The sequence below is a fragment of the Barbus barbus genome (genome assembly GCF_936440315.1).
Source record: "Barbus barbus genome assembly, chromosome: 4".
NCBI classification, from domain to species: Eukaryota; Metazoa; Chordata; class Actinopteri; order Cypriniformes; family Cyprinidae; genus Barbus; species Barbus barbus.
In genome coordinates this window covers 30,079,649-30,104,318 of record NC_136732.1, presented here as the reverse complement: position 1 = coordinate 30,104,318, position 24,670 = coordinate 30,079,649, and the positions used below count along the sequence as shown (strand labels likewise).

Genomic DNA, 24,670 nt, shown 5'->3' with positions numbered 1-24,670 from the left:
TGGTTTGACGCATCCAGACTGCAACCATTGGCTTTTTTCTTCATTAGGGATCAGAGGAAAGAAAAAAACTGCAGCGAAGCAATGCACTGAATCCTGGATGCATTCATCTCTCTGTCCTCCTATTCGTTCTTCACATCCATCCATGCACATCCATCTAGTGTCATGACTAACATTTCCATTTCTTTGTCTCTGTTTTTGTCTCATTCTTTCAGCCCCGTCTTTCTCGTTACACACTCCTTAAAGGGATAGTTCATCAAAAAAATGAAAATTCTGTCATCATTTACACACCCTTATGTCATTCCAAACCTGTCTCTCTATTGCTCTTTTTGAAATCCTAGTGAGCTGCCTAAATATGCAGGTTCGTAAGATAGCTTGTTTAGACCAATTTCTAAAGCATAATCGAAACTCATCATGCAGAATGCAATGCTAGAGTGGATTGCAATGCATTCCTTCATTTAAAAACTTAAGTGAAAGGTGTGAATGAAACTTCAGTGTAATTAAAACTGTTACCCAATGTTCATGTGTGCACTGTGTAGTTTTAGGCATAATAATCATATTTTATAGCCTAGAAACATAACACCAAACTATACCAAAATCAGTTGTGGCACACAGAGTTGGTGCCTATGTAGAGTGTTCCAAATGTCACTTATGAAGTTCTATGATGGCCATTCACACAGAACATGATACACAGGGGAATGTAATGGGGGGAAAAAATATTATTGCAAATGCAAAAATGTCCTATTTTTTTAAAAGCTGAAGTTCTTTGAGAGCCGTATGTTTTGGAACGCCATGTCCTTTGTGAGACACTGCAACAGTTTGAGCACAACGGTCAAATATGCTAATACAGCACATGTTTGCATACTGTAGAAAAACAATGGAAGCAGTGTATTGCAATGCAAAAACTAGTTCTGTTTGAATGTACCTGTAGAACTGAACTGCCTATAGGCAGCGAAGTAGCACACTAGGTTTTGTAACTTTCTTCTCCAATTACCTTACAAGTGGATGGGGATCAGGGACAGTCACTGTGGTGAAAGTGGTCACTTTTATTGCATGAAAAACAGCCACTGGAACATATTACTGCAGTAAATAATTCATTTTGTTTTCCAAAGAAACACAAAAGAAAGTGATATGGGTTTGGAATGACATTCAGCTGATGAACTATCCCTTTAACGTCTCCATTGTCTTCTCATACCTGTACATATCATACACAATATGTTTTTAACTTGTCCGTCATTCTCAAGTCACTCTCTGTTCCTCTGCCTCTCTCACATACATGCAAACACACTCTATGTGCCCTCTTGGTCGCTCTCTCGGCTCAGGAAGAAAAATCAATAGCAACAAATTAATCATTCTGCCTAAGGCAATCCAGTAGAAAGGGGGAGGGTTGGAGAGGTGTGCATGTGAGTGTGTGTGTGTGTTGCCGAGGAAGAATTGGCAGTAGTACATGTTCTGACATTTGATTTAAGCTCTCCTTATGGCTAAACCAACATTCTTTCATATTGGGGGTGGAACTGATATCGTTATGTTCAGATCATGTCAGTCAGCATTATTTTAAAATATAGGAAAGGAGATCAGGATACTTTTGCATTTTGACTTGAAATTGTACACCTTTACGTTGCTGCTGGTTTAAAAACGAATACAAATACAGTTTGACAGCTTGTCACTTGCGAGTAGTGTATCTCATTTTACTCTAGTCAAGTTTCAGTCAACTAAAAGTCTGAGCATTTTAGTCTTATTTTAGTCAGAATTATCCGTGACATTTAGTCTAGTTTTCGTCAATGAAAATTGTATTTTAGTATTTTAATACAATTCTATTTAACCCAGTCAATATAGTATAAGTACCTAGTAGTATAGACGAAACCAAAATTTTCTTTTAGCCAAACCCATTTCAAACAAGGTTATCTTATTATATTATTGTTACCTTATAGACTCAAGAATACATTAATTTCAGACACGGAAGATGCTCTGATTTGAATTTACAACATGTATTTTACCAACAAAGCATGTTAGAAGTACACGCACATCTCCCAAAGACGAACCCCGGGTGGCCGACCATCGGTCCCTTTCTCTGTGTCAGACTTAACTTTGTTGTCGTCTTCTAAATAATGTCGCGAGTGGGGCTTGAGGAAGTGACGTCGCCTGCGTCTGCACAGTGTGACCTGAAGTTAGACACAGGAAACAGAAATACTGCAAAATAATAATAACGCGACTAAACGAGATGAAATAACATTATAACATTTCGTTTCGTCTCGTTTTGGTCAACGAAAATGAAGAGACCTTTTAGCATAGTTTTTATTTTGTAAACCACATTTAGTCTCATTTTTATTCGTCAACAATATTGCATTTTACATTTAATTATAGTCATCATCACATGACCAGCATTTACGTTGCGTCTCGTCTCGTCTCCGTCACGTGATAAAGGTTCGTTGACGATGATATTTACGAAAGATGATATTACGTTGACGAAAGCAACACTACTTGCGAGTACCCATAATAGGAGAACTTGCACCTTATCTAAAAGGTGTAGATTTGTACCTTAATGTACACAATTAAAAAAAAAAAGTGAGAAGTAAACTATAACATCTAAATTATGAAAGTCAGTTTCCACCACGGAATAAACGAGACGAGAAGATGATATAAACTCAAAATCCTGAGGAAAAAAAAAAAGTCGCAATTGTGAAATAAAATGCCACAATTACTTATATACATAAACTGTAAATATATATTCCATTCCATAATAATTAAAAAAAGAACTGTGAAATGTAAACTCAGAATTCTGAGGAAAAAAACTGAATTGCAAGTAAAAAAAAAATCTCATAGTTCTGAGGGGAAAAAATTTAATTGTGAGGTAAAAAGGTGCAAATACCTTTTAATTTTTTTTATTCTGTGGTGGAAACTGGTTTTAATGATTTTCATTTTAAAATTCCTAGTAAATTTCATAAATACAAAGAAGCTGCAAGTAAAACACTGAATTAAAAATGAAATTTTGAAGTAGAATGACTGAAGTAATATTTTCTTGTAAAATATACTCCAATAATCGGTTTTTATTTACAACTTCAATAAATATATTTATAGTGTAGAAATATTTACCCTTAGGTACATTTTAGTGGTAAATAAGGAACAAGGATTTCCCTTTAAGGAAACAGCCCCAGTGACAAGCTATTGCACCCCTAACAATATCATATTTATTATATACAGTATAATATAATAAAATGGTATAATATACTTTTTTTCCTAAGAGTGTAGTGTGGGACCATTCTAAAGCAACAAACCAACCTGTCATCATGACATGGGATGTCATACAGGGAGAAATAAGAGTATTATATAAGTATGGCAGGTAAGGTTTGCACGACTAATCATTTTTACTAGTCATCCATAAAAGAGTCTGACTAAGAGGTGGCTCAATATTTACCTTATGTAAATGACTCATCATACGCCATTCAACATCAGTGGACTTTGCTGTTTCTGGCAAGTCTGTTAATGGAGATCGTGTGAGCGGAGAGAATGAGATGAGAAACGGAAACACTCATATCTTCACTGCCAGATTCATTCTGCTTCCACTGTCACAAACAGTAAAAAGTCATATCCCACTTATAGTTTCTGTCAGCCTGTGGGCGACGCTTGATTAGTTTCAGAGCAGTTTGCTAGAATTTTGGCTTGTATGTGAATGTGAACACTTTAACTTCTGTCCGCAACCCACATAGTGCAGGCGCTCATAAGGTGCTTTGTGAACTCAGAGCATCGCTGGTTGACTTTTTCACTTCTGCATAACTCCAAACATAACTACAACAAGTGCATTACTGTCATCATTATTATTATTAGCATCATCATCATCATCATCATCGGGTTATGAGTTATGCAAACTACTACTACTATTATTCTTACAATAATCATTTATTTTTATTATTATAGAGCTAATTGTCCAGTCAGTACAACACTAGAAGCGTGCATAACTCATCATTATCTCTTTTTTGATCCCAGTGTGTAAACCCATCAACTATATATTTTCACTGGAATACTAGATACAAAAAAAAATATATACATTATATATTAATTTTACTTTATATTTATGGGTCTTACTAATTGAGTGACATCTTACTACACTCATATCTGTGTGTAGACCCTGTAAAATGTTTGTAATTTTAACGATAAAAGACTGTAAAAATACTATGGTGAAAAACGTAATTGGTTAAAAGTAAGTTCCTTTACTATATACAGTGAAATACTGTAATAGATCTAGAACACTGCTTGTCCACTGACTCTTCATTTGTGTCGCCGCTTCACTGATAGTGGTCCTGTCCTGTCCACTATAATGACATACACAGTCATGCTATTCAGAAGGTTTCAGCAACTGCATGTGACACAAAGTTAAACACTCCACTTTAAAAGCACTGCGGTGTAAAAGTGAAAGACGGCAAATGAGCTATTCTACCTGTGAGACAGAGAAAATTACATAGGAGGCATAAGAGCAGATGTTATTGATCCACCCCCTCAACCCAGCACCTGGTTAGCAGCGAAGCCGTCCTGCAGCCCACACGCACCACAGGGCGCGGAAGGCAGTACCTGGGGCCAGCGCACAGAATCGGGGATGTTTACACACACATGCACAAAGGAGGTGAAGCAATGCACTCGCACATTTAACAATACATGGCTCTGACAAATCGAAGAACGGAGAGAGAAAATGCCCTTGGATGCTGAGAGAGTAAAACGCTAATCTGGTTCATAATGTGGTCTGTGGTAGTGTTTTCTTTTTTCTCTGTGGTTTGCATGTGTGCACAGATGTATCACAATACACTCTAATGAAGTCATTATATTGGTGTGCCAGTCTTTTGTCTTGGTGATGAGTTTTTGTTGGTGAGCTTCTTGTGTGAGTATTAATATGTCAACGTCAAAATAGGGATGATAGGGCAATTACTGTTCAAAAGTGTGGGGTCTAAATGTCTTTGGAAGAAGACTTTTCTGATTGCCAGGGCTGCATTTATTTAAACAAAAATACAATACTACTGTGAACTATTATTACAATTTAAAATAACTTTTCTATTTGAATAGATTTTAATAGTAATTTATTTATGTGATGGCAAAGCTGAATTTTCAGCATCATTACTCCAGTCTATAGTAGTCAACATTTGAAGTGGATCAAAAAACGTCAAAGTTGTCCTAAGACAAGAACGCATTTTGGTTTTAGGTTTTAGGACAACTTTGATGAAAGGTTTTGATCCACTTTAAATGCTGTATTGTGTGTGTGTGTGTGTGTGTGTGATATACACACTTGCATAACGTCTCCTTTCTTTCCCTCTACTCCTCTTGTTCTCTGGGCGGCTGCTTTTACAGTAATCTTTATAATCTAGGGGCACAGCAACATCGATTGCCTTTGATTTGTGATCTTTTATGGTCACTAATAAAAGCAGTCCAGCAGATCCATGTTCTAGCCTATACCTGCTGCTATTAAAGGAAGCTGGAGATCCAGCTGATTTACATACGAGTAGAGCCCTCAATGTGATCCAAGGCTGGCTGTTTTAAATGGCAATTTATGGGACTCGGTAGGTGCTTGCGCTAACTGTGCACATTTTTAACGATGGTAGCTCAAGCTATTCCTCACCAACATGATGTATATCAATATTTGTAGGGGCCGCAGCGGATCCCAATGCTTCCAGCACTGTATGGGAACGCTTTCAGAGGCTGAAGTTACTGAATTGTACTCAATAACCTCCTCCACTGCATGACAATCAGTGTTAGTGTACTAAAAAAAAATACAAACTAGGAGAAACTAAACCAAACTAAAATGGATCCGCAATACTGTTCAAAAATTTGGGGTCGGTAAGAATTTTTTATATTTTTGATGTTTATGTACATGAATGTTACATTTGTGTGACAAAAAAATACAGTAAAACAGTAATATTGTGAAATATTATAGTTTTCTATTTGAATATATTTTAAAATGTTATTTATTCATGTGATGGCAAAGCAGAATCTTCAGTGTCACATGATCCATGTAGAAAACAGTTCTACTTTATTGTTGTGGAAAAAAAAAAGATAAAACTTTTCAGGATTCTTTGATGAATAGCAAGTTGAAAAGAACAGCATTTATTTGAAATAGGAGTCTTTTGTAACATTATAAATATTTGTACTGTAAGGTTTTATCAATTTATTTCATTCTTGCTGAATATAAGTCTTACTGACCACAAAGTTTTGAAAGGTAGCGAATTTAATTTAATTAAAAATAAAACACTAAAAGCTAAAATCTAAGTCATTTTAAATGCTACAAGTAAATCTAGACATCACAACATTATAATGAAAAATAGATGTTCAGATTTTTCAGAATAGAACATTTAAAAGAACAGCATTTATTTGAAATAAAAAAATTCAAATAAATATATAACAATTATAATACCGTAAAAGTCTTTTGAATGGTACCGTACATAACACCCAAATTAACTCAAATTAAATGTAAATTTCTACAAATTAATTTTACTTTTGTTTTATTTTTGATGCATGGGATATTATAAAACATGAGTAAATGCTTTTAACTGATACAGATGCATTACTAGTTAACTAATAGAATAAAGGAATGAATGAACGAACGGGGGAAAACTACATCTAAACTAACAATGAATAGAAGATTAAAGATAAGAGATGGTACTTCTATGGAACATATCCCAAAAAAAAAAAAAACAATTTGATTACCATTGTACATGTAAAAAGAAAAATAGTATTGCCATGGTACTTTCTTGTTAGAGAAAGTTCAATTAGGATGCCATAATAATAGGTGTTATTTATTCATGTCTGTAAATGTTTAAGCATATATTATATGGCCTGTGCATTTGTGATATTAGAATAGAGGAGCAGGTTTGACGGGCTGTGTCTCAGTGGTAGAGGAATGGCCGCTGTGAGCTAAATCAAATTAGCACCTGGTCGGTGAGGGTTCTTGGCTGGCCAGTGGCTGTGTTAATGAGAGTCACTCGGTGTGTTTTACAAAGCATGCACTGCAGTGAGTCTACACACACGCGTACACACGCTGTGCAACGGAAGTGTGAACACACCCCCTATGAACCATGTGTTTTCAGAGTTAAGCATGTGTGTTTTTCCTTTGACCACCTCACATCTGCATGACAAAAAAAAGTCATATTACACACATTTCTGTAGAATTAGAATAGTTATTTATAAATATTGTTTACAATAAGTGCAAGATAACACTGTATTAATATCCCTCATACATTCTGGTAAGAGTTTGTGTTAAAGTGCGAAGTGTTTAACTTCTAACTAATTCAGGCCATACTGCTTAACCTTTTGAATTTACAAATAGTTGTCTTTTTTCTGTTTTTATTTTTCCTTACATTTTATACTATTTCAAGTAGATGTGTTGACAGAATATTTATAATAGACATTCAAAATATAGACAACAGAGTTGATATCATCATAATATTGTCATACTGAATTCCAGTTGTTGTTGTTTTCTGCAGCTGTTTGCAATATAGAAGCTTGTTTCTGCATAAATTTAAATAAATAAATAAATAAAAGGTAATTGCAACTTTTCACAATTCTGACTTTTTTCCAGTTATTCTACTAACTTTTTTATTCTAACTTTTTTTAACTTGCAGAAATGTAAGATATAGTCAAATTACATTTTTTTTTATTCCCTGGTGAGGTGAACTCAGAAATCCAAAGAAATAAGTAAATAAAAAAATAAATAGGTAATTGCAACTTTATATTTCACAATTCTGACTTTATATCTGGCACTATACCTTTATTTAGTTATTTATATCCCTTGGCAGAAACAGGCTTCCAAATTAAAGGGATAGTGCTGACAAAAATGAAAATTTCATGAGAAATTCATCATTTAGCCTTGTTCAGACTGTCAGTCCAATCATATTTAGCAAGTCTGAACAGAAAAAAAAAAAATCATGTGAAATCTGATTTTTACAAATCAATTTCAAATCCCATTTAAATCTCATTTCTGGAAATATGTTTCAGTCTGACCGCTCAGATCAGATTTTGATCATTATATTTTGCGTAGCTTTTTTTGCCAATGTCACTTTCTCACGGCATGTAAAATATAAACACATCAGACGTCTTTGAATGTCTTTGCAGAAACAAGGTTGGGTTGCGAAGTGAAAGTCAAGCGTAAAATGACAATATACTGCTGCGCTACACACCTCTTTGAGTTCTGAGACCAGTGGAGACGGCAGCATGGAATAAAACCGTACATTCCAGCTGCCCATGTTTCTGCTACTGCATCATAAAACTAAATATAATCTAGAGCAATATCAAAATGTTGTCAGAACATCTGTTTTGCAAACTGTATTGCTGTTATTGCTTTTAGCATAGGCATAAGTTGGTAAACTGTATTGCTGTTATTGCTTTTAGCATAGGCATAAGTTGGTAAACTGTATTGCTGTTATTGCTTTTAGCATAGGCATAAGTTGCCATTGAAACACAAATCGGATCTGAACAGATACGATACATAGTGTGGACAGTCAAATATTTAAACCAGATCCCAATCGAATATGAACAGAATATGAATCGGATTTGGACTGACAGTCTGAACAAGGCCTATATTATTTTCCTTTTTCTGTGAAAAAAAAATTTGGTTTGGTCTGGTCTGGTCTGGTCCAACAAATATTCTTTTGCGTTTTTAGAAGACAGTAAGTGCTACAGGTTTGGAATATGAGTAAATGATGCAGAACCAGAGTATGGTATTCTCTCAAGGAAATGTAAAATTAATTTGTTTATTTATATTTTTGTATATGATTTTCATAGACCTGTGTCATTTATCAAGTGTAGACTTAAAGTTTTGTAAATAAACACCTACAAGACTCGCCATATCAGGTGTTAACTGTCAAAATTCATATATGTGATGAATCAGGACTTGTGCTGCAAAAAAAAAAAAAAAAAAACATATTCCTAATCAGCATCAGAAGCAAAGCTACATGACATATTTGCATACATTTGCATAAATCTAACAAAATTAATGTGGTTTAATCTTAAAAAAAATAAAAATAAAAAAAACTGCCTTTGGAGCAAGAAAAATTAATTTAGCTCAATATTTTGTTTCAAGTGTGTATTTTGTTTTAAGTGGGCATGGATGCGTTTACAGGAAAACAAGACAAAAATACAAATTAAGAAATGATTGTTTTCCTAGTGTATATGTGGGATTAAACACCTTTCAGGCGACATGAACACGGTGTGCCGCAGCCTGATAAAGATACTGAGAGAAAGAGATAGAGAAGAGAGAGGCGAGAAAAGAACAGCACATGCAGATCTTTGACCAGCTGTTTTTAGAACGCCCTCCAGTCCCCATTGGCTGTACGCCCTTTTCCTCTTCTCTCCTTTCCTCTCAATCCTCCTTTTCCTTTCTCTCTCCATGAGCTCATTCACATGTTTTAACCCCATCACCCCTCACCAGGTTTTACTGTGTTTTTTCTTTCCCATAGTTTGGTGAAGAAACATGCAAATACTCCACATCTATACTGGCCTCTCAAAGGTTTCTTCCTTGATGGCACATCTTGACCTTTTATTCGGTCTCATTCACATGTGGGTCCTGCGGTCCTTTGTTTAATGAATCTGTCCATATCATTCATTCAGAGTTCTGTTCTGTTCTCTGTGCTTTTCTTGAAGGTGAAAAATTAATTGAGGATGACCCAAAAAAAGTTTGCCTGGAAACTAGGATAAGAGCAACTGTTGTCCTACTAGCGACACCATGTGCGGTAAATAGACAGGGCGACATCTGAAGTCTAAGCTCTTCATGCTTCCCTCTTCCATCATTTATATGCATGTTCAGGAGAAATAGAAAGGAATAAGCTGGCTTAGGAGTCACTGACCAGTGACGCGGTTCGCACACCTATTTTTGGGGGCCACCAGTGACCGTCCTGGCTCACTTGGTACCCTACATGAGATGAGACATGGGAAAAAAATACTTTTTGAATATTCTGAACAAGAGTTTGGAAATAACTACTGTTTATATTTTGCATGCAAGCAGACCCAGATTCAATTTTCTGATTTTCAGCTTAAATCTTATTTTTATAATTAATGTGTGACCCTGGACCACAAAACCAGTCATGAGTAGTACAGGAATTTGTAGCAATAGCCAACAATACATTAGGATATTAAGTAAAGGTCATGTTCCATGAAGATATTTTGTACATTTCCTACCTAAAAATATTAAAACCTAATATTTGATTAGTAATATGCATTGCTAAGAACTTCATTTGGACAACTTTAAAGGCTATTTTCTCAGTATTTAGATTTTTTTGCACCCTCAGATTCCAAATTTTAAAATAGTTGTATCTCAAGTTACATATGGTTATATCCAAATATTTTCCTATCCTAACAAACCATTGTCATGGTTCGGTGTGTGGGAAGAGGCAGGACGATGAAGACGAATAAGTTCAAACACACTTTAATAATTCCACGAGGTATTCTCCAGAGAGGGCAGGAACACATACACACACACACAAGGTAACATTCACAGTACTGGACGAAGACAGAATGAACAGACTTGACTATAAGTAGGGGTGCTAATTAGGGACAGACAGGTGAGGAGTATCAACTAATAATGACACAACGAGAACAGGAACGACCAAATATGGGCACATGCGGGAGAACACATCACAAACAGTCCATAACTGTGACAGTTACAGCCCCTCTCCCGGAAGGCGCGTCCTCGCACTGCAGAAAAGAGAAGGGTCAAGAGAGGGCAAAGGGCTGGCAGGAAGGCAGGTAGACAAGACAGGTGGAGGCTCCGGCAGAGGACGGACGCCCGGGAGGAGGACAACAACCAAAGTCCAGGGTGGATCAGATGGAGGGAGGAGCCAGGGAGAGGACATGAGGGACTTGGAGCAGGAGGAGCCAGGCGGGACCCAGGCCGCAGCCATGATGGTGACCCACAGTGGAGCCAACGGGGGGAGGAGCCATGATGGAGGAAGGGCTGACAATTCCAGGGGGCCGAAAGACGGCGGCGGAGCAGGGGGAGGTGGAACCCGAGGTGGAGAGCTGATGAGCCAGGGCGACGTGGAGGATCCGGAGGGTCAAAGAGGAGCAGATGGCTCAGGCGACCGAGGTGAAGGCGGGGATCCAGAAGGCTGTGGTGGAGCCGGAGGGAAGGAGGAGCCTGACAGAGTCGGAGGGACGGAGGGACCAGGTGTAGCCGGAGGAGTGGAGTCCCGAGGCGGCAGATGGTCAAAGTTAGTCCAAGGCGGAGCCGGAGGGACGAGGGAGCCCGGCAGAGCTGGTGGATTGACGGGTCACGGTGAAGAGGAGAGAGCTAGGAGCCATGGTGGAGCCACTGGGTTGAAAGGCTGAGGTGGAGTCCAGGACCTAGAGGCTGGAGGCGGAGACAAGGGATCCTCCAGCCACATTGGAGACTGGCAGACCCGCGGTGATCCCACCGCACAGATGGTGGGCTGAGGGTGAGTAGAGGGGCTGCCAGGAGACAGCGGTGGCGATGGTGATGGCTGGTGCAGAGGTGGTGGGAGAGGGAGGCAGGGCGGGAGTTCTGAATGCTCAGGGGGTTTTGAAATGGTGTGTGCTGCCCACACACACCATAAGGCCACTCCCAGTACCGGGAGCGCCACTGACAGGGGAACGACCTCAGCGGTTGAGACAGGACTGACGGACAGTTCAGGATGGGCAGATAGTTCAGACACAACCTCTGTGGTCGTGACGGACAGACAGACAGACAGTTCGGGGCAGTTAGAGAGTTCAGACGAAGGCGGGAGAAGAGGTGGCATGTCTGCATATATCTCCAGGTAATAGTCCACTGAGCTCGGCTCACCCTCAGCCATGGTACAGTGGGCGGAGCTTCCTTCCACGCTCTCGCTGTCCATAGCGCTCTCCCCCGTGGCGAGCTCTGTAGCCGGCTCTCGCACCTGGTTTGACGTCAAGGCTATGGCTCCAGGGTGCTCTTCAACTCTGTCGCTCCATTAGGCAATGGCTCGTTGGTCGAGGCGGGCTCTGGCTCTCCATCAGCGGTGGGCTAAGGCTCTTGCTCCGCACAGCGGGGTGATGGTGGGCTGGGCCCTGGGTCCAGAGTGGGGCTGGTGTCGTCGTCCGCAATGTCCACAGTGAGCTGTGATTTGCAGAACACCAGCACCCACTGAATGAATGTGGCAAGCCTCTCGAGGACCGTCCCCTGACAACTGTGCTTGTGTGTCGACGTTAAGTCCAGCTTGATAGAATGAGCAGAGGCAGTTGTCCGGGTCGTGTGTGAGGTTGGCGAGGAACACAAAGTCTTTAGTGTGGTCCTCGAGAGAGCGATCCCCCTGCTCCAGCAGGGTCACCCATAACAAAAAAAAAGAAAAACTTTCAAAACAGATAATAAAACATGAGGGGAGGACACCGCTTACTTTTCTTTTTTTGTGTCGGTCTGGTATTCTGTCACGGTTCGGTGTATGGGAAGAGGCAGGACGATGAAGACGAATAAGTTCTAACACACTTTAATAATTCCACGACAGGTAATCTCCAGACATGGCAGGAACACACACACTCACACAAGGTAACATTCACAATACTAGATGAAGACAGAATGAATAGACGACTTTAAAGGAGACATATTATGCCCCTTTTTTACAATATGTAATATAAGTCTCTGGCGTCCCCAGAATGTGGCTGTGAAGTTTCAGCTCAAAATACCCCACAGATCATTTATTATATCATTTTGAAAATGCCTATTTTGAGTGGAAGTAGAAACACTCTGATTTTCTTTAAATTCTTTAAATTAGCTGCTGCTCCCGCCCCCTTTCCAGAATAGAGCTGTGCCATTTCAGCTCGTACCTAATAAAAACATCTGTTTTGGTTTTGATTATCATGTTTATAGTACTGAAATGCATTTTAAACCATATTAGTTTAAACTTCTGATATATGGTTCTCAGAGTGCACACATCCGAAGCACATGGACAGAAAGCAGCTGTCACAGCATGTGAGTAAACTAAGTTCTCATTCACACACAAGTTTACGTTAAAAACACAAGTTACAAAAACAGTCAGTTATGTCTGTGAAGGTAAACAGCTGAGAAATAAAATGCATGATTATTTTAGATCTGCGTGGCAGCAGCATACAGTAAATAAATCCAATGCTCTCTTGCCTCCTCTGAGTCTGGGACTAAATAATGTTCTGTGCTCGTCTGTGCAGCCAAAGACAGAACAGTTAGCATGTTTTGCTCAAACTTTCACCATGGCATTAGAACAGTACACCGTTGTCGCTTGCGAAATCAAAATGACGGGGGAGCGGGTGGAAATTTACAGATTAAGGGGCGGTAATATTATAATGAGATCCCTTTGCCACGTCACCAAGGGAGCGAAATCAGCCGCGCTCGTTTTTTCAGAAGCTTGCAGAAAAAGGCTTACTAAAACAAAGTTACTTAATCTTTTTCACGTTTCCTTGGTTGGTAGATGCACTGGGAATTATGCACTGCATTATAGCACTTAAAACCTGGAAAAGTCAGATTTTCATGATATGCCACCTTTAAGAAGGGGTGCTAATTAGGGACAGACAAGTGAGGAGGATCAAAAAAATAACGACACAACGACAACAACCAAATATGGGTTCATGAGGGAAAAAACATCACAAACTGTCCATAACTGTCACAACCATACATCAATGGAAAGCTTATTTAGCTTTCAGATTATGTATAAATCTCAATGTCAAAAAATCAACCCTTATGAGTGGCTATGTGGTCCAGGCTCACATGTAATAAAAATAAACATTTATATTACTGTTAATATAATAATATATGTAAATATATTATATGAATAACAAATGTACTATATAATTTGTTTAATATGTTATATATATTAGTGGTAGCACGGTACACAGATGTCACGGTTCGGTACGTACCTCGGTTCAGGGGTCACGGTTCGATACGATTTCGGTACAACAGGAAAAAAAAACACAAATCTACTATGCTCGGTTTCTTTTCATTTATTTTGAACAGAGAGTAGTACAGTAACACTAAACATTATATTACATTTTATATATATAATCTGCAGGACATCTATACATACAAGGAATAAATTCTTGAAATATATTTGATTTAGTTAAGGGGAAAAAACAGTGTGACACGTAACAGCCTATATATGCTGAGTTTCAGTTAATTTTTGTGACACACTTAATTTGTTCACAGAAAGGAAACTCAAATGGCAGAAAGCAACCTATTTGTATTCTTTATTTTATAAAACCACAGTGATGCATTATTAAGAGGATAAGTGTTTAAAGTTGATTCTGCTGGTATAAGGAAACGGTTGAAGTGATCGCGTCACACACACACACACACACACACAAAACACAGCAGTTCCAGCATTGCTAAAGTTGGTACTTTATCAAAGTAAAATACAAACTTCAGCGCGTGTGCCTCTGTGTCACCGTTGGAATGCGATTGAAGTACAAAGCCTATAATTGGACAGCAGTCCAAAACAGTTAATATAAAAGCCCACATTCAGGAATGAACTACAGCAACAGCAGAGTAACCTATTCTTTCAGAATCATCCTGGGTCCAATTCAATGAATATTAAAATAAAGTGATGTGTGATTAAAGGGATAGTTCACCCACAAATGAAAATTCTATCATTTACTCACCCTCAAGTAGTTCCAAACCTGTATGAATTTCTTTGTTCTGCCGAACACAAAGGAATATATTTTGAAGAAAGTTTGTAACCAGAACTGCTCTGTTTCCCACATTCTTCAGAATATCTTCCTTTGTGTTTTAATGATGACAATTTTCATTCTTGGGTGAACTATCCCCTTAAGACACCCAGCGCTCTGATGCTGATGTTGTTGGTTCACAAAATCATAATTGTGTAATTATTGTCTGTTAAACATGCTATTAAAAAAAAAGAAAAAAAAGAAAAAGAAACTCTAAGCTATATGAATTATAGCTTTGATTTTGTCTTTTGCTCTCTGCCATCCAATCTAGCATACTCTTCTCCTAATCATTCTTTCCATCTCTCCTTCACTTGCCACCATTGCTTTTCCTCTTCCTCTCTTTCTTTACTTGAGCATCCTGTCAGTTCTGATGACCTGGTTCTTGGTAACCGGCCTGGAGTCTTAGATTAGCTCTCCAGTGGAGGGAAAGAGTGAAGGATCATCTCTATAGCTTTGATGTGAATTTCAGCTGGGTCAGATACTCTTGACTGCAGTCCCAGAGTAGCCCATTTTGTATTTGCTACACAGCGGTACCAAAGGCATAACATTTTAGGAATTGATAAGCTTTGGTTGAGAACATCAGCAATTCACACACTTCACATGCTGTCACCAACGTGAGGGGCAGGTGGAGACGTGAGCGGGGAGGGTGGGGTTAAAAATGTACAAGAGACGAAGCTGATATAAATGACATAACTGAAAAGGAAAAGAGATAATATGAGAAAGGGCAGGAAAAAGAGCTTAAAATCAAGTTTGGAAGACAAAGGAGGTCCGCCAGGGGAAGGGGGGATGGGCAGACGGAGAAAGAGGTGATGTGTGTGTGGAGATAGAGAGAACACCGTGGTGATGGAGTGATAGAAAAATGACTGTGGGGTGCAGGCCTCTTTTAGCGAAGCATCAAAGCTAATGCCCAGGGATCTCTGATACTCAAAAGGTCAACATAAATACTGACAGGATGTGTGTGTGGTGTGTGTTTGTATGCTTGTGCTAGCACTGCAAATCACTGTCTAAACCTTCCAAAGACGCATTTGTTTCGGAACTTAAAGGCTAACAGTTCAGGAGGAGCACATAAGGGACCATTTCATCCAAAAGGGTTGCAGCCCATTTCTTCTTATCTTCACCTACTTTCCACACTAACTCTTCCCTTTCTCTCTATAGTTAAATCTATGAAGGAATTTAGTCAGTTGTATACTTTTATGAAAACAAACCAAACCAAACCGGTTTAGCATTTACAATTAATATATGATCAGCCAATTTAAATTATCAGAAGTAAATGGGGGGGGGGGGGGGGGGGAAACTAAATGAATAAAAATAAAAATGTCCTGAGCTGTGTAAAATAACTATTGTACAACTACTGTACCTCAGAAATTCAGCAGATAATGACTAAAAAGACTGCCTGTTAAAACTTGGTTGCATTCAAATATGGTGCATAAAGAAATGAGGGGGGGGGGGCTTTTTAACAAGAACAGTTAAACCAAAAAGCATGAAACATGATGCAGTGGCATCGTACATAGATTAACAATTTATTTAAAAAAATAAAGGAATACAACATGGTGTCCTGTGTGAACAGTCTAACAGTAACCAATTAGATTGCAAAACGAATAGCTGTGATAAACATGTTCAGTGATCTACAAATAAAACAAATGCTATGACTTCTAAATACACTTTTTTTATGTCTGTTCAATGCTTTCACAATTTAGGGGCTTTCCCAGCAATTTTGATATATACTTATTTAATCAAATCGACAGCACTAATGATTATATAAATTTGCCTGAATCCTTAAAAGAATCTAACCTGTATATACCACTAAAATTATGTTTCACACATATGATTCATATGAAAAACTGCATGCAAGATCATATAAGTAAGCCTGCTGGGGGAAAAAAATAAATAAATCAGGCCATACCTGTTTAAGGAAGTTAACTGGTCAAACAGTTTAAACTGTGTATAACCAGGTTGATCCCAGCCCTACTGGTTGGTAATCCACCTAATCAACCACCAAAATCAAGTTGGACAGTCTAATAAATGACCAAAGCTTTCCAGCGAGTCCATCCGAAGCTGGTTTCAGCTGTTTTTACACCAGGAAAATGGCTACAGCATTTACTGAGCATCCATTTTTTTGAAGCCGTTACACCTTACCTGGTATGGTCCAAAACACACACCACCTTTACACCAATCCAGCATCATTATTTATGCCAGGGCACATGCACACACAGACGGAGCACCTGCTGGGACTGGTGCGAGCAGAACTCTCCTGGCGATGTACTCCAGCGCGCACCTCACCAGCAGGATTATTGAGATTAATAACCGGTGATTATTAAAATGAATACACCGATTATGTCTGTTGTGCCTTATGCTGCCACTGTCGTAAATTAAGGCCATATCGTTAGCACACCACCAGCAGATATCAACCCCATATCCATCCATCCCCATCACCGAGGGCAAGAGTAACCATGGCGTGCTTGCTACACCTTGCTGTGGTTTTGGTATAAAGTCTGTGGTTATTAAGATATAGTACAAACATTAGAGGCTCTTTAGTCAAAGCGAGGCAATATTCATATTGTTCAGTAGATTTCCTGCCAAAAAAAAACAGTATAAGAAGGTTATATGCCTGAGCATGCTGGTTAGTCTGGTCTGTTTTGATGGTTTTAAACTGGTTGAGGGTGGGCTAAACCTGCTAAATACCAGTTTGTCAGAATAACCCCAGCTTGGCCTGTGTAGGAGACAGTGCCGGGTAGTAACTGATTACATGCAATCTGGATTATAATCAGATTCCAAACATTTTAATACTTGTAATTATATAATATTACATTTTATAATGTAATATTACATTAAGTACTCATCAGAGTACAGTTACTTTTTTTTATTACATGATTACATATTATTCACGCAATGGATTAATATTGATTCTCCCCAATTCTAATTATTCTTTTTCATCTTTTAGGTTTTTTTTTTAAAACAGCCAACCGTTTACAGTATATATATATTCAGAAATCCTTCCAGTTTTGTGGACATTCACATTGGAAATTTCAAATATTTATGTTGCTAATATAATTTAATATTTGTTTACCTTCACACAGAGTTCAGTCATTAGTCAGGTGGCTACAAAGCAGGTTTAAGAAGTGTTTTAACATTGCATCAACTACTGATGAACATTCATTTTTATTTGAATTATCACTCAGTCGGTTATTTTACCATGTATTACTTTAGAAGCCGTTTGTCTTTCAAACACATTAAAATGCACAAATTCATATTACGTTTAATGCACTTCATGTTGTTGATAACAAATGGAATATATTTTCATACTCTTTGTATTTTTATATCAATATGGTAACAAGATTATCCTATTTAAATCAATGTGAAAAATAAGATATGTCAAAAGTAACCTAAAAGTAGTCTGATTATATTACCTAAAATGTGTAATGTAATGGATTACATTACGAACTACAACTTGTAATGTAATTTTGAATCAGTAACGGATTACAATTTATATTTTTTCCCAAATATATGGGACATCTGTTTTTTTTCTCATGTTAGGCTTAGATATCCATTTGATATAACCATCTAAAAAGGCCTAAACTGTAACCATGGAAACTCAGACTAATATTGCATGGCTCACGAGGCTGCTGGTAAACTTTCTGAAACTATTACTCCCACCTGCAGCAGGCCAGTAAAAAAGATGAGATGGGGTGGAGTCCTCTGGAAAAGCCAAGCTTTCCCTCTCACAAAGACAAAAAACAATCTGGCCTACTCCTCCACCGAGCTGAACTGAGCTGATTGACACCCCCTACACACACAAACACATCAAATACATACACACGAACCCTCTTCAGCTCTGTCTTTAACTGTGTGGGCAATGGCATTGATTTTCTCTTGAGCTGAAGGGATGACATCACTGTTCAAGGGGAGCAGCATGTGGGCGGCTCTTCTGCATGCCTGTCTTTAGTTGAGCAGACGATGATAGGACAGCGGCTGCAGAGGGGTCGGTGACAGGCGAGGGACTGTGTAAATATCGTTCTCCAGCAATGGAGAAAAAGAGCTGTGAAAGGGGTCAGTTATTGTTTTCCGACCATTACGCAGCTTTTCCGACCATTTCCGACCATACACGCTCACAAAGTGAGTGAGAGGGGCTGTGTAGTGACACTGACTTAATAGGGAAGGTGACTTCAGATATCTAATGAGCTGCATGAAGGGTGGAGATGAGAAGGGAGGAGGACTGCAGGAGAATGCTTCCAATTATCTTTAATAATCCTTCTGTAATCTTTCACACTGAATGGAAATTGTGCGGAAGGGAAAAGCATGGGAAGATAAAGATTACAATTAAAGTAAAAATCACATTTTTTTCCATGCAGTAATCTGCCATCGTTGGGCAATGAGCTTTATGGTTTTTCAGCGGTCATTCATCTCTAAGCTGGAAAGGAATAAAAATGGAGAATGACGTCCTGCTGAAAACACCATCTTAAATCTAGTTTATACTGGTTAGTGTTGGTCATACTAGGTCATACCAGACTTGCAAAACTGCCTATCAATGGCCACATTGGCAATTGCCATTTCACCAAACTAAATATTTTTAAGCAATCTATAAACCTTCATTTTGAACTGAATTGAACTCGGGGCTTGTTTTGAATTAAATGAGCATACTTGAGAGAAAGGGGGAGGAAAAAGTAAAGAGATGAATAGCGAGGAGTTTCAGCAGGGAGAAATTGTCCCACTTTAACCAGCAGTAAATCCCACGCAGCACAGCCTTACAATCCAGCACTTACTCAGAGAGACGGATGAGAGAAGACCAGGGGGAAGGTGCGTAAATGCTCCAATGGCTTAAGCACAGAATGAAAACATTGCTGTAGGGAGAGTGTGCAGGAACTGACTTCACATCTCAACATCAACTGCATTCATTAATAAAATGCATAATCTCTCAAAAAACAGGGTTCATCTCTTTTTTGACATTTAAAACTAATTTCATTTATTTGTAGGTTTTTTTCAGCTTTGACTTTTTCTTTCAACTTTTGGACCTGTGATCCCTTAAAACATTTTTGCGCCCTCACTAGTTCAATTTGTCCACTGTCAATATCCAACAATGGACATGTGTGTGCATCAAAGGAGATGTTCACATTTTCGTCATTTTTTTGTAAAATTTTGATGTGGTTGTTTTAGATTTTGGACTTCAATGGCAAAGGTTTTTTCTTGCTAAGGTTCTTTTCATGGCTAGCATCTCATATATTCTGAATACACTATATAATATTTTCACAGTATTGGAAATACTTTTGTTTAGATCATCATAGCATTAAAAATATATTGATGTAGTGCTTTTCATAAAATAAATAATTTCTATATATAAAATAAATGTAAAGAATAATAGAAAATAAATGCATGCTAAAGTTTTCAAGACGGTTACTGCCATAAGAAATCTGATATTTTGATGAAAATCCACCTCTGGGACATAAAAGTGCATGTAGTTGAAGAAACGCCCACATACTTGTGATTGTACCCAAACAGCCTCAGTTCTCAGGCAGTGTCTATGGAAACCGAATATCCACTGACGTGAACAGAGAGAAATAGCTAGGAAATGGAGAACACAAGAGATGGAGGTTCATCGACTGATGGTGACTGGGAAAGCCTGGTGCGTGGGCTGACCGGGGGTTTCTGCCACACAAGCACTCATAAATTTGCTGTCTTCCCTCCATACCAATCCCTCTCTCTCTTTCTCTTCATTCCTGACCCCCTCCCTTTAAGCATAATGATAATTGCATGCTTTATGAGGAACTGAAGCAGGAGGGCAATGCATAGCTCATCTACACGTCACGAGATGGGATGGGTACGACGACCCCTCTCAGCCATTATAGTGATTAAATAAGAAGGAATCTGTCCCTATATCTGTGATGCAGATCATGGGCTTCTTGAGCCCTTAGTACAGGAAGGTGAACAGATTCAACTTTGCAAGTGATAGACGTTTAATTCATGACTGTGATGTCGGTATCATTTTATGGAGTCTTCATGAAGTCTTTGAAATACATGCTAAAGCATGGCTGTCCTCCATTTGATAGGGGTTGGTATAGATAGATGGATAGATGCATAGATAGATAGAGATTTAGGCCTAGAAAAGTAAGGCTCTGTCATTCTACAATGAGTTTAAACTGTTTTTATCTAATGTTAAGGCATCTGAATTAGGTCTTGAAAATGTCAAGTGTGCTTGACTGTATTGCACGTCTGCATATATGTCCATTTGATAATTATTTGATCAGTAACTGCTACAATAATCAGTAAACATGCACAAAACAGTTTTCAGCATGCAATATTAATTGCACCAGGCAAATAGCAAATATATTGTTTTTAATAACTTACCCCCATGTCGTTCCAAACCCGTAAAAGCTTCGTTCATCTTCTGAACACAATTCAAATTTCAAATAAAAGTGTAAATAAACGTAGAAAACATATCCGTGTGGTGCGGCTGACACAGAAGAGCGTACGCTGCTTGCGTCCAGCGGATACTCTCCAAAATGGTGCTACGGTGACTCTGAGGAGACGCAGAGGAGATGAATTGTTGAAAAAAGTCGTAATTTTTATATTCTTTGCGTACAAAAAGTATTCTCGTCGCTTCATAAAATTCAGATTGAACCACTGATGGCAGATGGACTATTTTGACGATAACTTTCCTAGCTTTCTGGGCCTTGACAGTGTTATTTGCTTGGCAGTCAATGGGAGAGTCACAAGCCTCCCGGTTTTCATCCAAAATATCTTAAATTGTGTTCCGAAGACGAACAAAGCTTTTACGGGTTTGGAACGACATGGGGTAAGTGATTGATGACAAAATTGTCATTTTGGGGTGGAGTAACCCTTTAAGCTTAAAATTGTACACAATACAAGATCTTCTGTCATTTTGGTTCTCAAAGATATCTTGATTTAGGAAACGTGATTCAAGTACTGGAAAACAAGTCAAAACAACTTTTGGAAGTGAACATTTGTCTATATGTGAAAGACATAAGCATAGCTGAATTAGAAAAGATGAAAATATTTTAAAACTGTGATTGACAGTCATATTTTCATGTTTATCTTCTGATATTAAAGAAATGAAATTTGAAGATACTAAAACTATATTATTATATGTATTTTGACACAAAGAGCCTATAGTACATAACATTGCAGACATGAGAAGATTTGTACTTTTGAGATATAGCTGTTTACAGTATCAGTACGCGCTGAATCTTATTCTCTGTTTTACCTCAAGGATACCTTTTCCCTTTCATTTTATGTTTGTAATCTTTGTTCGGTTCTTCCTTCTCTGTTCTGTTCTTCCCTTTCATCTTCACCTTCTCTCTCTCTCTCTCTCCTTTCTCCCACTCCTGCTCCAGCTAATTGCCGCAGAGCTCACTGATAGAAATCAATGTGCAATGTTAGATTGTGAGCCAAAGCACAGGAAGGTGAAGCAGAGCAATAAACATCACAAATACACAAACATACACACTCAGCACTTGCATATCTGATCTTCAGATGTTTAAGCGGTGTCTCACACAACACTGTGTTTGTGTTGGGCTTCCCACAGAACCCCAGACTAAAGCCTTGAATCAGTCTAACCATAATGCCATTTACTATATTTGAGCATGCATATTATTCATTTATTGCATTAAAGTCAACCTCAAATCGCTTTGAGCTGCGTAAAATGCAATAACTGACAAATTCAACAGAGTAAAAGGCTGGTACTGCTATAAAAATCTATCAGCAAACCTTTTCAGCTTTTTACATTGAGACTCCTGAGACGGGACAGTTAAAGGGATAGTTCACCTGAAAATGATCATTCTGTTGTCATTTTCTTGAATTCATTACATACTTCCAAACCGGTATGAGTTTCTTTATTCTCTGGAACACAAAAGAAAGATGCTTAAATCAGTGAGGAGGCAGAGGTTCACGAGGGGGCCTCAGTTAACTTCCAAGGGGCCTGCAGAATGATGTATACATTTTTAAAATAATTAATTACTAAATTCATTACTAATTCAAATAAATTAGCTATTTATAAATTAAATGATTTATAAATTACATTTATATTGCTATTCATAAATGAAAATAACCTCAATTGCCAAAATTCCAATATCTATTCTGCCAAACTGAAAAAAACACACAAAAAAAGAGCAGTTTGGCAGTTTTCACATAATTATAGCAGAAATACTGAAGGAAATGTCTTACCTTATATAGCCTAGGGAAATTGTTTTAGCTATTGGGCGGCTTTTGAGTCAAAAAGGAAAAGAACAAACTGGCTTACATGTTCTCTTACTGCATTGCATTGAATGCTACTGAAAAGTAGCTATGTATTCTAACAAAATAGATCACAATTATTTCATTATAATAAAGTCAGTGTTTTACCAGTGACCAATTCTTTTTGAAGGACTCTCAAAAACAACACCACCACCACTCAGGACAGTCACTAGTTAAGCGTTTCTGATGTGTGATTGTGTGCATATTCTTGTAGTGCCATCAGCCAATCAGCATTGCCATGAAGTTATTTTTCAGTCCTAGTGTGATTAGTCACATGACATTTTACAACTCAAGGGATTGCTCATGCCTCCTCAGTTCTGGACGCAATTGTTTTTGCACATTTTAAATCATGCACTCCAGTTAATAAGCAGCCATTGAAATGAACAGGAATGCTAACAGATAGCTCTCTCCAGGTATTACAGATCTGATTGTTTTGACTACAGTCATTATGCTTGGCACAGAAATTGCACACTTCACCTCTAAGTATTCTTTTAAAATGCATTCTCTTTAAGTAAAAGCTGTCATCTTGAAAACCAAAACAGAAACTAAAAATGACAGCTAGAAAAAAACCCTCGACCCCTAATATAGTAACCCTGCGAAAGCAGAAGGTACTGCTCAACCTGCTATCTTTCTTCTCGACCTGAAAGCCTAGTGAAACAGACTGTATGGAGCAGAGAGACTAGTGTAAATCTGTCTCCTACATGAAAGCGTCTTTGACAGGCCTCTACTCTCATCTCATCTCCACAAGCACGCCACTAATGTTCTGCCTCCCAGCCAAAATATCCCCAGCAACACCTGGCACCATGAAGAAGAAAAAAACTGATTAAATCATTAGAGAAACACATGGGAGGATGGGAAAGAGAGAGTGGGAGATGAAGGAGGGAGAGCGGAGAGGTAACGGGGGGAGGGATGAACAACTTCATAAGCTTGGCACTGCGTTCCTGGTGCCGTGCCCGTTGTTTATGTCCACACACATCAAAGGCTGCGGTAATAGCTGCTGTTTGCGGGCCCACATCTCCAGTTCACCTTGACTGGCCTGTTATATGCTACAGGCCAGAGCAGTGCTCAGAGACGGCTGGTTCCTCACTGAGCAGGCCAAGAAGTGTCTGAACCTGGGCGCTGGAATGCCAGTACGCCTAATGAAAGAATATTAGGAGATGAGCGTCCCATAGCACAGCGGCTGGAGCAGCTTCAGGTCTTCATCAGCTGTGCTGCTCTTGTTTACAAGCTGCCACCTGCTGCTGGAGCTGCCTCGCGACAGGCCTCTGCTCTCAGCCGCATCCTTGAGCTCGCTTGAGCAGTCGGGCCCAACCCGAGTGCATGTGCGCTGGGTCTAAACGCAAGCGTAAAGCCATTCAGAAACGCTGTTGAGAAGAATGTGGAAAGGTGGTGTTTGAATTCGCAAACCTAACTCTGCAACTATGTTTCTCTGTTACAGGAAACTTCAAAGGATTGTGTAAGCAGATAGATCACTTTCCAGAAGACACAGATTATGAAGCAGATGCCTCAGAGTACTTCTTACGTGAGTGCCTCCTTAGTGTTTCTGTGACAGTATTCATGTTCTCACCATCTTGTTCTTTCTCGTTCAATCTGTGAGGCATTTTAAGTAGTACCAGATATGCTATTTTTGCACAAGTGCTGTTACTGCTGAAACAAAAGGGAAAAAAAATTAACCTACATGTACAATCTTTGAAAAAGAAGGTTATTACCAGGCCCGCAGAACTGCAGATTTCCCATTATTTGCAAAGTTATACGTATTGTTTGCTAATAATTAAATAAAATATTACAATTG

At 38.6% G+C, this 24,670-nt stretch overlaps 1 protein-coding gene across 1 annotated transcript in view; it reads left to right on the top strand.

Annotated features, from left to right (window-relative positions):
- The window catches only part of LOC306865144 (voltage-dependent calcium channel gamma-2 subunit-like), a gene marked incomplete at both ends in the record, with an annotated part of 76,768 nt that overhangs the window by 24,731 nt on the left and 27,367 nt on the right, over positions 1-24,670 (top strand). The window contains one exon of the mRNA XM_079409552.1: positions 24,317-24,400. Within this exon, the coding sequence (XP_079265678.1) occupies positions 24,317-24,400 (84 nt within the window). The remainder of the gene's footprint in view (positions 1-24,316; positions 24,401-24,670) is intronic.